The following is a 14,064-nucleotide window of genomic DNA, read 5'->3' as shown; positions in this document are numbered from 1 at the left end:
CTGGGGAATCATGTTTACCTTCCATGTAGATCCTACACATGTGATGGGCCTGTACCCAGACCTGCTACCCACAGACTACAGGAAGCAGCTACAGTATCCTAACCCGCTGCCTGTGCTCTCTGGGGCTGAGTTGGAGAAGGCTCACTTAGCTTTGATTGACTACCTGACACAGGTAGGTATATACAGAGGTATATGGAAGAGCTTACCTGGAAGTTCCAGTACCTGCTTCTCTGTGGCAGGGAACTGGGGGCCTTCTATAATGCCACAGGTGTTCCATAAATGAACACTATTGAAGTCTGGGGCGGGGGGGACATTTTTTTCTGCTTCATCTCCCTGCTTAGCAATAGTATTGAGCTCTTTTTTGCTAAATCCTGATACCAGGAAACACATTCAGCTCATGGTAAATTCACAATAAGCTATTATAGGAACTAAAAACGGAAAAGTTTAGTTGATAGAAAAGAATGCATTTTTTAAAACAAACTTTTTGGGAACATATATACTTTTGGAAAAAATACCTGCTCTATGCAGCAAACTTGGAAAACACAGAAAAGTATAAAACAAAAATAAAAATCACCTATAGCTCTACCACCCAGAGAAAATTAACTAACATTTTAGTGTTGTCCTTCCAGACTTTTATTTGTACCTATGAATAATTTTTGTTTATTTATATATTAGTTTACTTATTACAAATGGATATCAAGCTATATATTGTTTTATAGCTTACTTTTAAAACATTTAGCCACGTATTAGGAAAGTCCTTCCCTGTCATTAAATATTCTTCTATAACATGTTTTTTTTAGGGGGAGTATTTAGACTTAAATTATTTTCAATTTACTGTTATGGCAGATAAGTGAAATTTTCATGTCAGCACTAAAACTAATGTCTCCATTGAAGCCTCTGAACCCTACATTTCTGTGCAGAAGGTTATTATTTATTTCCTGTTCACCCACTCAGAGTCAGAGAACTTACTAAATTTTTTCCCAGAAGTGTTCTGCTGACCTTTGTAAGGGGTCCTCTGGATGGGCATGAGAAGTATTGCTAGGAAAATTGTAAGCCAGCTTCCCATCACCTGCTTCTGTGTCAGTGGGTGTCCCACAGGTCCAGTCAGGCATCCATTGCTTTGGCACTTCCTTGACATTGGGTTCCAGGGTGGCTGACAGCACACAAACTTGCCTCTCTCTGCATACTGCACACCCCATGAGCCAAGTGAAAAAAAGTTCCCGGGGCAGAAAGTCTCCCAAGCGTGTGGCATCACAGAAGACCCTCTATTTTCAACATCTTAGCTTTAGGGGACTTCAAGCATACATTTTTCCCTGGCCTTTTCCACTGAGCTTGGAATATGTGGAGGTAACTGACATGAGCATTGTGCCACAGAGTTGGTAGAACAAATAAGACCATGGGCGTGTCAGACACAAAACAGTACAAACTGGATGATTCCATTTATATAAAGTTCGAGAACAGGGGAAAAGTAATCTCTAGTGATAGAAATCAGATCAGTGGGGGTAGAGGGTGGGTGAGATTCTTTGGGAAGAGCACAAGGGAACTTTCAGGGGTAACAGAAATGTTTCGTTTTTTGATTGGGATGGTGGTTACATGCATGTATATATCTGTCAAAACGCATATGATAGTATACTTTTTTTTTTTTTTTTTTTTTGCGGTACGTGGGCCTCTCACTGTCGTGGCCTCTCCCGTTGCCGGAGCACAGGCTCCAGACGCACAGGCTCAGCGGCCATGGCTCACGGGCCCAGCCGCTCTGTGGCATGTGGGATCTTCCCGGACCGGGGCACGAACCCGTGTCCCCTGCATCAGCAGGCGGACTCTCAACCACTGCGCCACCAGGGAAGCCCCTGATAGTATACTTTTAAGGGGTACATTTTATTGTATATAACTTATACCTCAATAAAGTTGATTTAAAAAAAGAAAAGAACAGGGGCTTTGGAATCAGACCCTAATTTGAAATCTGCCTCTGCCACTTAGGAGGTATCTAATATCTGTGCCTTAGGTTCTTCACTTATCAAATGGGGCTAATATTACCTGCATTTGTTTTAGGTTTACAATAGGATAATATATAAAGTGCTTGGCATAGTGCCTGGTCTGTAGTAAATACTCAGTAGATAATTGTCTTTGTGTCTGGTGATTTGGTGGTCATCTATTTTGATCCCTGATAAAAATTGAATGCTAATGTGGGATCAGGGTGGGTAGGTGTGAGCTGATTTAGACGTATTTGGAATTGCCTAGTAGCTCGGGTGATAAAGAAAGATTTAGTCCTGGCCTTGACCCTGCATTTTTGACCTTGGCAGAAACGAAGCCAATTGGTCAAGAAGCTGAATGACTCTGATCACCAGTCTAGCACCTCCCCGCTCATGGAAGGCACTCCTACCATCAAATCCAAGAAGAAGCTGCTGCAAATCATTGACACCACCCTGCTCAAGTGCTACCTCCATGTGAGTCCTCCAGCACTCGGGTCCCCACAGTCCCCTACTCTGGGGTCCCTGCCCCTGGTAAGAGTGAAGCCTTTGATGACAGGAACCAGCTACTCTTGGCCTGACGTCTGTGAGCTTCTTGGAATTGAGGGGATACGGCGAGATGTTGACCCAGAATCTTACAGTGGGCTGGTCTTCTCTGCTAAGATGGGGGTTAGTGCTACGAGGTGAACAGGGACAGTATTTCCCCAAAGAAAATTTCCCCTTTCTTTACCCTCCCTCTCCCAAAAAAACCCTTGAAACATGTTGTGTGAAAGAGCATAAATGCTTTACAAGGTACTACCTGTAGTCCTGGCAAAGGATTGTTTGCTCTCTCTTGCTTGTCACACCCCTGGTGTTTCAGCCTGAAGCAGGTCGGGGCTGGGGAAGGGGCGGGCTCCCCAGGAAGCAGCTTCTGCTGAAATCCTGCCTCCTCTGCAGACGAACGTGGCCCTGGTGGCCCCCTTGCTGCGCCTGGAGAACAACCACTGCCACATCGAAGAGAGCGAGCACGTGCTGAAGAAGGCTCACAAGTACAGCGAACTGATCATCCTGTACGAGAAGAAGGGGCTCCATGAGAAAGGTGACTGGAGGAGAGGTTTCTTTGGTTGGGAGAATCTCTTGTATTTTGACTGAGGTGTTGTTACCGAATCAGGTCCGGCTGCTCCCCGCTCGAAAATCAATACACGAGAGAAAGACAAATGTTGGTAAGAAAGGAAAGTTGCTTTTAATGAGAGTGCTGGCAGTCTGGGGAGATGGTGGACTCAGTGTGCCCCAAAAGCCCCCTCTGAAGATTCTGCTCAACAAAGGGAAAAAGGGAAGTAATCTCAGTTAATCATTGAGATAGGGGCCGTCCCCCACTGTGTGCAGGCCTGTTGCCTTCTCGTGATTTTTCTTCAGATGCTATCTTGTTCACACAGTTCGTTCACAAGATTACTGAAGGGGAAGCTAGGGAGAAGATCTGGCCCTCTTTTAATTACTTATTCTTCATTTCTACTTCTTTGATCTATGGAAAGAACCAGCGAGTTAAGCGAAGTATTGTGTGATCACAAGATTCGAAAGGTGTGCTAGGGCTACAGATAAGCAGAGCATGTAGGTGCCCAGTTTAAGGTTAGTGCCAAGACAAAGGGGCCTCCTGCAGAGACCTCTTTCCTGCCAAAAACTGCTTACAGTGTGATGACTTTCCAAGGAGATACACCTTCTGGAAGGGGTTCATGACCTTATTCTTGGGCTTCGTGGCCAGCTCTGCAGGTGCTGGTGGACCAGTCCAAGAAAGCGAATTCCCCTCTGAAAGGCCATGAGAGGACAGTGCAATACCTGCAACATCTGGGTAAGTCCAGCTTGTGGAAGGGGTGCAGGGAGAGGATGGTGCAAGTGGACCTGACCTCTCTCCCTTTCTGATTCCGACTGGTCATTCCCCTCCCTCCCTCATGTTCACCCAGCTGGGTTGCTCTGACTGGGGTGAAAGTCTCCCTGGTGATGGAACCATGACAGCTCCTTCGTGTGTAGCCAGCTCGGTAGGCCCAAGCAGCCCTGAGTGACTGGTGCTTGGACAGAGCTATCTTCTCCGGAAGATAAATCCTGGGCAACCTGGGCATCTGCCTTCCCGGTCCTATGGGCAGGGTGGGTGGGCTTCATCTGCTGACTTTTCCCTCTAGGTACAGAAAACCTGCATTTGATTTTCTCCTACTCAGTGTGGGTGCTGAGAGACTTTCCAGAGGATGGGCTGAAGGTAGGTCACGGAGCCCCTTGGATTTATCTGGCACCACGGTTGGTCCTGATTCTACTTCAGACGGCAGTGGATGGAGGGGGAGGAAGGATTCATGCAGTTCTCTGGTGTTTCAAAGACTGGGAAACATGGAACAGCAATGAGTGGAGTGAAAAGAGCCTGGTGCAGATGCCAGGAGACCTGCGACCTAGTCTGTCCCATAGTAACTGGCCACAGATGCCCTTCCCATACAGCGTCTGTCCCCTTGACCCTACGCTTGTGCGCATGTGCGTTTGGAAGAATTCCCATCAGGTGGTTCTGCTGCTAGAACTCAGGTTTTGTTCCAACAGATATTTACTGAGGACCTCCCAGAGGTGGAGTCTCTGCCGCGAGACCGAGTGCTTGGCTTCTTAGTGGAGAATTTTAAGGGTCTGGCAATTCCATATCTGGTAAGGTATTTTTTTGATCTGAACTAAAAGGCTTCAAACCCAGGATCCAGGACTGCATGAGTCAGTGATCAGCCAGTTCAGATTAGGGTTTGTGTCCCTTGGGGATTGGAAGGAATGTAAGGAATGTAATATCCTCTGAAGACAGAGATCCCAGTAGACCAAGCTGGAGATGGCACTTTTTGATGCTACCTTCTAAAGATGACGTGCAGAGGGATAAAAGAGAAGGATGCTGGAGAAAAACATTTCAAAGCCACATTTGTACAGCCAGACTCAACTGTGACCGAAGGACAACAAATCAGTCCTAAGTACCAGAATGTAATACTCAACCTTCATTACATGGGCTGATTTGGAGGATTATGAGACAGAGTTTATAAAGGAGCTTTGACTGGAAATCAAGACAATAATTCCTGATACTGCTGGGTTGTACTGTGAAATTTCCCAGTGGTTTTAGAAGAGCTATCCCTTGGTAATATTTGTGGCCTAATTAGGGGACAATCTGGATGGGACCTCTTGGGCCTTAAAAATGTGAGGGAGCCTGGGCAATGGGCTGGGTCACAGCATAGAGGGTACCAGGCAGACCTGCATCTTGCCTCAGGAACACGTCATCCACGTTTGGGAGGAGACGGGCTCTCGGTTCCACAACTGCCTGATCCAGCTGTACTGTGAGAAGGTGCAAGGTCTGATGAAGGAGTATCTCCTGTCCTTCCCTGCAGGTACCAGTTCTTGGAAAGCGGGGTGGCCCCAGGCCTTAGAGGAGAGCTGGACCTGAGGGTGTCATGGGTGGTTTAGGGAAGCAGACCTTCTCTGCAGGCCCAGGTGGGCAGGAAGTGCCTCAGAGGAGCCAGGGCAGCTAAGTGACCCCGCAGGTGAGACTCAGGGGCTGGTGCCTGGATCTGGGCACCTCTTAGATCCCCTGGGCGTCACCCCTGGTGGTGGGGAAGGAGCAGATCTGTCCGCAGAGTGACGCCTGTGCTGATAAGAAACAGGTTTGTGTAGCAGGGTGCTTCTCTACGCAGCTTGGTTTCTTTTCTTCTTTCCTCAAGCTGATGTTTTGGGGCCATGTAGAGACCATAAGCTAAGAGAAGGCCAACTGGAAACCACCATGGAGGCCCTTTCTGATTATTGAATCCCGTCCCTCTCGTCTTTCTTAATGACCCCACATTGCTGCCCGACAGCATCCTTTCATGCTGAGCGTGGTTTTCCTTAAAGGCAAAGCTCCAGTCCCTGCTGGTGAGGAAGAAGGAGAGCTGGGAGAATACCGACGGAAGCTCCTTAAGTTCTTGGAAATTTCTGGCTACTATGACCCAGGCCGGCTCATCTGTGATTTTCCTTTTGATGGTGAGTGTCTGGCTTAGGTCCAGAGCCACTTTAGCAGAAGGTAATGCAAAAACGGATCTTTCCCTTTTACCAGTTCCCCAGCCCTCCAAAAGGTTGGGCCTGGGAAAAACCACATGTTTCAGGCCTGTGCTCCTGTTCTGTCCCCTCTGAAGGCTCAGTTTTGTTTGAGAGGAGTCTCTTTTGGGTATGAACCACATGCTAATTTTTATTTATTTATTTATTTTTGGCTGCGTTGAGGCTTCATCGCTGCACACGGGCTTTCTCTAGTTGCGGCGAGCGGGGGCTACTCTTCGTTGCGGTGCGCAGGCTTCTCATTGCGGTGGCTTCTCTTGTTGCGGAGCATGGGCTCGAGGCGCGTGGGCTTCAGTAGTTGTGGCACGTGGGCTCAGTAGTTGTGGCTCGTGGGCCCTAGAGCGCAGGCTCAGTAGCTGTGGCACGTGGGCTTAGTCGCTCCGCGGCATGTGGGATCTTCCCGGACCAGGGCTTGAACCCGTGTCCTCTGCATTGGCAAGCGGATTCTTAACCACTGTGCCACTAGGGAAGCCCCACCACATGCTAACTGATGGCCAGGTTGAAAGCTGTTTCTTGGTTCAGTACATATTCTTGGCCAAGTTCATTGGTTAGCACTTTTTATAATCTGGCATAATGTCTAATTATACATCAGACAGACGTATGTCTGAAAAAAGACACACGTCTGTCTGATGTATAAGCTCCATGAGAGCAGAGACCAGGTGTCTGTTTACCTAGCTGAAGTGCCTGGTACATTGTAGGTGCTTATTATGCACTTGGTTGATCATCAAGTGTTGTTGCCCCATTTGTAAGCAGTCACAAAAAAGATGGGATAAAGTACCTCCTAAAATAGCTCCCTCCCCTCTTCCCTTTTAAAAATTTTAGTAATTTTCTCCTTGAAAAAACCCCAAGTAATAAAAATACTTTTTCCCCTTTTATATTTCCCCAATATCCATTCCTCTAATAGCTTAGCCCCTGGCCTTGGGCTTGCCTAATGGGGATGATGGTTACTTAAACACCTTTTTCCCCACAGGCCTCTTAGAAGAGCGTGCTCTCCTGCTGGGACGCATGGGGAAACACGAACAAGCTCTCTTCATCTATGTCCACATCCTGAAGGATACGAGAATGGCTGAAGAGTACGTTGACCCTGTCATCCCACCTCGCAAGGGTCTAAAAGAGGCCCCCCAGAGAGATGAGAGGCGTGAGAGGCTAAGAAAGCCACCCCTCCACCCTTCAGCAGGAGCGAGAATCACCTCGTGTGCTGGCTTCCGATTTTGTTGTCGTTAGGCTGCTCACGCAGGCAGCATCGATGCGCTGTCTCTAGATGTGGCCTTGTCTGACCACTTTCTCCCTTGCAGGTACTGCCACAAGCATTATGACCAAAATAAAGATGGCAACAAAGATGTAAGTAGTGACCCTGGCCCCAGGGAGCACGGGTGCATTGCACTGTCCCTCTTAGCATAGCTAACCCCTCTGGTTTGGCCACAGGTGACCCTGGTATGAATTGCTAAGATAAGACAGGTCATGGGTCAATGTGCTGATTGGTTTTGCACGTGCGTGTTGACGTAGAGGCAGCGTGACCATGATCCTGGTTTGCTTGGGATGGTTCTGGCTTACATCTGTCGTCGTCCGTGTGATTATTCGTAGCACCCCTGCCCCTTTACTCTCGAAAGAATCCCGACTTGTGTAATAAATTTATGTGGTCAGCCTGTTGAGAAGGAACGTCTGATGGTTCTGGTAAGGTGCACACGTGTGCTCTGTCTAGACTGCACATGGATCTGTCAATGTACAAAGACGTTTTTGGTGGCCATGACTGGGGGTAGGGGTGCTACTGGAATCTAGGAGGTAGAGGCCAGGGTTGCTATTAAACAGTGCACAGCACAGACCCAGCAAAGAATTATTCGGCCCAGAATATTGAGTGCTGAGTCTGAGAACCTCTGTGGTACGGGTACCAGCAGGAGATGCAGCATCTCATCTTGGGTAATCCTCACCTGCTAATACGTGGCAGGGTCTCAGCCTTCGAAGCCAAAGGAAATGAGGGATCTCTTTGAGTCGTTTTGTTAACAGTGTAATACAAAACAAATACAAGGCATTTGATTTTTTTTCCTCTCAGGGAGAACACGATCTTTAATTTTTGACATCTTCAGTTGACTGACTTTACAAAATTTTTTGAAAGGTGAAAAATGATGAGTTTTAAATGTTCCGTGACAGCTGTTCCTATAGACCAACCGTCTTGCCTTTAGGTGTGGTCACGCTGGGGGTTCTGGGAGGGTTGCTGCCAGCCTGACATGCGTGGCTTGTTGTGTATGAGACAGGTGTATCTGTCCCTGCTCCGGATGTACCTGTCCCCACCCAGCGTTCACTGCCTGGGGCCAATCAAGCTGGAACTGCTGGAGCCACAAGCCAACCTCCAAGCTGCCCTGCAGGTCCTCGAGCTGCACCACGGCAAACTGGATACCACCAAGGTCAGGAGTTCTTCTCGGGGAGACGGAGGGCGCGTGTGGACAGCATGGAATGAGAAGAGGGGCCAGAGGAGGGACAGGGGTTCGAGGGCTCCGTGACGTCAGGCATTTCCTCAGTCTCACTCGTGTCCTGCCTCACCCTATTCCCTTCTCTCTTCCCGTCCCCAGGCCATCAACCTTCTGCCAGCGAACACTCAGATTAACGATATACGCATCTTTCTGGAAAAGGTCTTGGAAGAGAATGCACAAAGGAAACGGTTCAATCAAGTGCTCAAGAACCTTCTCCATGCAGAGTTCCTGAGGGTATGAGCCTTTCAGACATGAGGGCAGGCATGTACTTTTCAGTGTGAGACAGTTACCGCGTTCCCTGTAGATCAAGGCAGAGCTTTATGCTTTTGAACTCTAGTTCAAGCTGATCGGTAACCAACTGGGCATTTAAATGCAGGTGTTTCAATTAGGGGAGTCTCTGTGGGCCGGGAGATGAGACAGCGCCGGCCCTTCCTTCTGTTCTAAATACCTGCTGGACATTGGGACTTTTCCCCCCATCTCTCTGCTCCCAGGTCCAGGAAGAGCGGATTTTACACCAGCAGGTGAAGTGCATCATCACAGAGGAGAAGGTGTGCATGGTGTGTAAGAAGAAGATTGGGAACAGGTGAGCCTCATCCACAGCTATGCACTGTTGGCTCTGATGCGGGTCACACTCAGGATGGATTTAAATGTCCCTCACACTCAGGATGGATTTAAATGTCCCTATGCCCCTTAGCCAAAGAGGAAAGTGCAGCTGCAGACTATCTGGGCCGCTTTTAGTTCTTGAGCCTCCAGAGGGCAGGCCACGTTGTCTGCCGGGGGTGTGGAGGGGGTTTGAGAATTTAAAGGCCTGAAATGTATGGCATGGAGCTCTTGACTCCTTGCCCATAAAGCCCTTCCCCTCTGGCAGCTAAACACTGTGACGTAGCCAGGGGGTGTGTGAGAGCTGTATGTGGGCAGGAAGTCCTTATCTTTTAAGGATACACCTCCAAAGGAAGAAAAAGGTCTTTCCACCTGCTGCCTCATGACTTGAGTAAAATCCTGAGGCAGCATCATTCTGTTTTAAGGCATATGCTCCAGTCAGTCCCCTTTCCTTCAAAGAAGAATGATTTGTGCTTTTTCTTATATGGCTGGAAGAACCCTTTCCTTTAGAAAGACTCGCTGTTCTTTGTTAAAATTAGCCCAAGGGACTTCCCTGGTGGCGCAGTGGATAAGACTCCACACTCCCAGTGCAGGGGGTCCAGGTTTGATCCCTGGTCAGGGAACTAGAGCCCACATGCACGCTGCTACTAAGAGTTCACATGCCGCAACTAAGGAGCCCACCTGCTGCAACTAAGACCTGGTGCAACCAAATAAATAAACAAATATTAAAAAAAAAAAAATTAGCCCAAAACTTGTTCTGATGAGCAGTCGGCTTTCAGCCGCTGCTGAGCCAGGCTGGGGTACTGCCCCATCTGCCTGTGCTTGCACATTGATGACAGTAAGAAATATCCCCATGCGCTCAAATGGCGTGGACCTCATCCTCTGTTCGGATATTTGCCAGAGGTGGTGGCTACGTAAGTCCAGAGATGCCAGGCTGTTCTTTGTGGTTAGGGTGGGCGGCTTCTGGAATGGCACCCAGTAAGGTGCCTTTTCCAGTAAGAAGTGGTCTTCTCTTAGAGGCAGTCCTCACTCCCAGGTCATTTTCCTTCCCTGCAGTGCATTTGCAAGATACCCCAATGGGGTGGTCGTGCACTATTTCTGCTCCAAAGAGGTCAACCCGGCTGACACCTGAGCCCAGCAAGCCGAAGACTGAGCAGCGGACAACTCGGCTATCCCAGAGGCGGGGAGAGCCCCGGCCTGGGGAATCGGGGGCTGCTGCCACCACCAGGAGTCTCCCCATTTGGACACTACTGGCTACCTTGTGCCGTGGAACATCTCTGAACCAATGAGACTTGTGTTCTGGCGTTGCCAGACTTTTAATAGAAAAAACAATTAGTTACACCTTATATACCATTATGTTGCAGGCAATTCTGGAGAATTTTATACCTGCTTGGACAGGAGGAGACGGGGAAGGGCACCATCCTGTCTTTGCATTCCAGTCACCCGAATAAGGAAACTGTCTCAAGTGTTTGCAACCCTGGGGTTGTTTATTCCAAGTTTTCTATTAAGATACATGCAGGACTTCACAGGAGCCCTCAGCTCAGCTGCCTGAAGTCCTGGAGTACCAGAGCTCCTCTGGCTGCAAAGGCCAAATGGCCCGTCCTCTAGGTAATGCTGGTCACTTTATAGTCACTGACCCTGTGTCCCCCCACCAGTCTCTCCACTCGGATCTTTATTTTTCAGTCTCCTTCACTTTCTACTTATTTTCTTCCTTTATCTCACCCCCCAACTTCTCCACCCAGACTTTCTCTCCTATTTTCCTGACACCGGGAATAACTAGTATTTTAAACAAGGTAAAATGAGAAGCAAGAGGAAGTCCCAGTTTCTAGGAATACATTGCTCGATTGTCAGGTGTGTTGTAAATAGATCCTCCCTGGACTGTATGCACTGTGCCTGGAAGCTTAGGAGAGCCTCATTCTCGGTCCCTCGGGCCGAGTGTGACGGCTGCTCTAAGGGTGGGCTGCCCTGGGTATGTGACCTCTTGGCAGGTGTCCACAGAGGCCCCTGCTCCTGGTTCATCCACCAGCCACCCAGGGCAGGTTGGTTTAGGCTTTCTGAGCAGCGTGCTTTGTGCTCTGGGCACCTTTCTCTTCCCAGCCAGTGTCATCCGCCTACCTTACACCTTGGCCTGGCCATTGTTCTCCAGCTTTGTTTTGCAGGGGTTGGAGGATGGCTCTGGGTTATGGTAGGTAGGTGGATCTCTGCTGCACTCAGAGAACGATCAGATCAGGAACTGACACTGACGTGATGTAGGGCGTGCTTGTGAGGTGCTCGGGGACAGCCGAGAGTCGGCCGAGCTGCTGGCAGCAGGAGTTTGTGACATAACTCCCCGCCAGATCCGCTGAGCACTTGTTTGTGTTCGGGGGAGACCCTGCCTCCCACGGGGCTCTAGAGCCCACAGGAGGGGTGCCTAGCACTGCAGGCTGAGGACACAGGGACAGCGGCCCTGCATCCTGTCATCCTGGGGATTTTGTAGATGCACCGTCTTGTTACCCCAGTGTTTCTAACAGTAATGAGGGTATGTGCCAGCACCCGATACTGACACTGTTCTAGTGGCCTGTCCTTGACATGAGATCCTTTCTAAACCCCAGCACCGTGCTATCTGGGGCCTGTGTTGTAGCCTGACTTGCTGGTGTAGATGAGGGTCCTCCCAGGCACGCTCTCTGCGGAGGGTCTGAAGGGACGGAGTGAGGGCCAGTCAGTCAGCATCGCTCACAGAGGCAGCCGAGCAGCGCTTCACAAGATCCGTGTCCCACTGGCCACGCCCCCGCTAAGATGCAGTGCTTCCCTGGGGCCCTGTTTGCAGTGGCTTGGACTGAGCTTCCGCTGGGAGCAGCCGCAGAAACTGGCCCCGCCCCACGCGCCCTGCCTTCCCCGCCTGCAGTGTGTGTATCTCCCTACCTGTGTGGCACACGTGTTTGAAGCAGTAGAATGAAGAATGTGTGTCTCCTTCCCTTCTGGAATACATAAACGACCCAGTTTTCCTGAACTCCATTCTCCTTCCCTGGACTCTCTGCCCTCCGTGGAGGTGTGGAGAAGGCTGGAGATGAAAGCTCTGTAGTGAGGACGACGAAGATCTCTCATAATAAACATCATGAAGTACGAAACCAAGCCTGTCTGGGTCTCTTTTTCCCCCTTTCCTGTGGGATTTGGTGAAAATAACAAAGACGTTAATAATCGAGAAGACTAATCCAATTAGTGACTGAGAAAAAAAGTCAGTATAACACTGCTGTCTTGATGTGTGCCGTCCAGTACAGCTAGCGTGTAGCTGATATTGACAGCACAGATACAGAACATTTCCAGCATCACAAAGTGCTAGTAGACACTGCAACTCTAGCTGATCCAAACTACTTGCCCTTCGCTTCACATATTAGGGCCTTGTGCGTCTTCCTCTTCCTGCAGCTCATAATGACTGAGACAGGCAGGAAAGATGTTGACTTGGTGGGATTAAGGGACCTAGGGATGTTTGAGAAGTGGAGAAGTGTTGGTCCACTTTGGCCAGCTCCAAAAAGGCAATCTGGTCCTTCTGTGTCCCTCTCTGGAGCCATCTCTGGCCATCCTGAGTTTTTCCTGGGGATGAAAAAACGTCTGGGACTAAGAGGTATGACTTTCTTGAGGCATGGGTCCGATGACTTCCAGGAGAGAGTGTGGTACAGCCCAGAAAGCACTCTAATCAGTCAGGGGTCCTGGACGCCAGGCCTGGCTCTGCCCCCAGCTAGCTCCGTGCCCCTCCCTCAGGCTCCCCTGCCGTGGCTCCGTGGGCCTCCACATTGTGCATACAGGTCACTAAGAGGCTGGAACTGGCACTTCTGAGACCCCAGCACAGGTCTTGGCCTCATGCTCCAAATTAAGCAAAAACAGCCCCTCCCCCTTGGGACCTTGCCAACAGCAGTTCTGGGAATTTCTGGTCTGAACTTGCCTGCAGAGTTCATTTCAGAGTTGAATCACCTTATTTTGGAATGTCATCTTTTCAGTCTCCCAACTTGGGCACTGGGGAGGAGAGTGGAGATGATTGGGTCTTGGTTGAGGAAAAGAAATGTATCTCCCAACAGCTCACTGCCCTAGAGATCCTTTCTTCCAGAAACTTTGCCTGTCTTGGCCACCTAGGTGGCTGCGGTCTGCAGAAAAGGGAGCATTACACACCACCTGCAGCCTAAGGCTCACGATGGTCAAAGGGGACCCTCTAAAGCCTTTATCTCTAGTAGCTTAAGGACAGGCAGGCCGGTTTTTACCTGCCCTTATCGATACCACCTGACCATATCCCTACTTCTGTTCCTGGACCATCCAGGTATTTCCGCGGATTCAGGAAGGGGTCCTGGTTAGAAGCCACAGCGGGGAATCACGAGTCTGAATTTCTTCAGGATACAGTTGGGCCCTCCTCACCCTTGGACCAGGGCCTAGCGCAGTGTCTGGCACACAGCAGCCTCTCAGTGTTTGGGGAACAAATGAGAGAGGCCCTGAGGGATTAGAAACACCAGATGAAACACTGTGGGGAATCAGAGATTTCCATGTTTCTGCTTAAGAGCCGTGGGGGAAGTGGGATTTGAAAGGTGTTAGTTTGAGTCTCTTCTGATAGCTGGGGGAACCTAGGCCCCTGATGCAGCACTTTCTGGCTCTGCTGTTCCCTGGACCACCTGTGTCTGCATCATCTAAAAGGCTTGATGGAAGTACGAACACCTGGGTTCTAGCCACACCCTATAAATCAAATCGTCTGGGGATTAAGGCGCAGGCATCTATTTTCCATAAGCAGCACCATGATAACCAGGGTCTAGGTTTGGGAACCAGAGTGCCAGTTCCTCATCCTCTTTGAGAGGGTCTAAAGTCCCTCCTGCTAGAGGACACTGGGCTCCAGTCACTTCCTGGAGCTCGTCAAACCCCACCTCCAGCCTCAGCTGTGAGTCCTCAGCAGAGCAGCCTGCTCCACCCTCCCCACTCCAGCTACCTGTCAGACCTGAGCCGGCAGCCAG

The 14,064-nt window shown here is 49.6% G+C and overlaps 1 protein-coding gene across 2 annotated transcripts in view; it reads left to right on the top strand.

The window, feature by feature from the left end:
- The window catches only part of VPS39 (VPS39 subunit of HOPS complex), a 47,652-nt gene extending 35,448 nt beyond the window's left edge, over nucleotides 1-12,204 (top strand). For both annotated transcript variants that reach the window (XM_060005060.1, XM_060005061.1), the window contains 14 exons: nucleotides 30-172; nucleotides 2,301-2,444; nucleotides 2,904-3,045; nucleotides 3,706-3,792; nucleotides 4,121-4,194; nucleotides 4,521-4,619; nucleotides 5,215-5,332; nucleotides 5,829-5,957; nucleotides 7,000-7,102; nucleotides 7,325-7,370; nucleotides 8,282-8,431; nucleotides 8,597-8,731; nucleotides 8,989-9,080; nucleotides 10,154-12,204. In XM_060005060.1, the coding sequence (XP_059861043.1) occupies nucleotides 30-172; nucleotides 2,301-2,444; nucleotides 2,904-3,045; nucleotides 3,706-3,792; nucleotides 4,121-4,194; nucleotides 4,521-4,619; nucleotides 5,215-5,332; nucleotides 5,829-5,957; nucleotides 7,000-7,102; nucleotides 7,325-7,370; nucleotides 8,282-8,431; nucleotides 8,597-8,731; nucleotides 8,989-9,080; nucleotides 10,154-10,229 (1,538 nt within the window). In that variant the 3' untranslated portion in view covers nucleotides 10,230-12,204. The remainder of the gene's footprint in view (nucleotides 1-29; nucleotides 173-2,300; nucleotides 2,445-2,903; nucleotides 3,046-3,705; nucleotides 3,793-4,120; nucleotides 4,195-4,520; nucleotides 4,620-5,214; nucleotides 5,333-5,828; nucleotides 5,958-6,999; nucleotides 7,103-7,324; nucleotides 7,371-8,281; nucleotides 8,432-8,596; nucleotides 8,732-8,988; nucleotides 9,081-10,153) is intronic.
- The last annotated feature ends 1,860 nt before the right edge of the window (nucleotides 12,205-14,064 follow it).

This window comes from Delphinus delphis, chromosome 2 (assembly GCF_949987515.2).
Source record: "Delphinus delphis chromosome 2, mDelDel1.2, whole genome shotgun sequence".
In the NCBI taxonomy this organism is placed as follows: Eukaryota; Metazoa; Chordata; class Mammalia; order Artiodactyla; family Delphinidae; genus Delphinus; species Delphinus delphis.
Note: the sequence above shows the minus strand (reverse complement) of the source record. Positions and strands in the feature narration are given on the sequence as shown.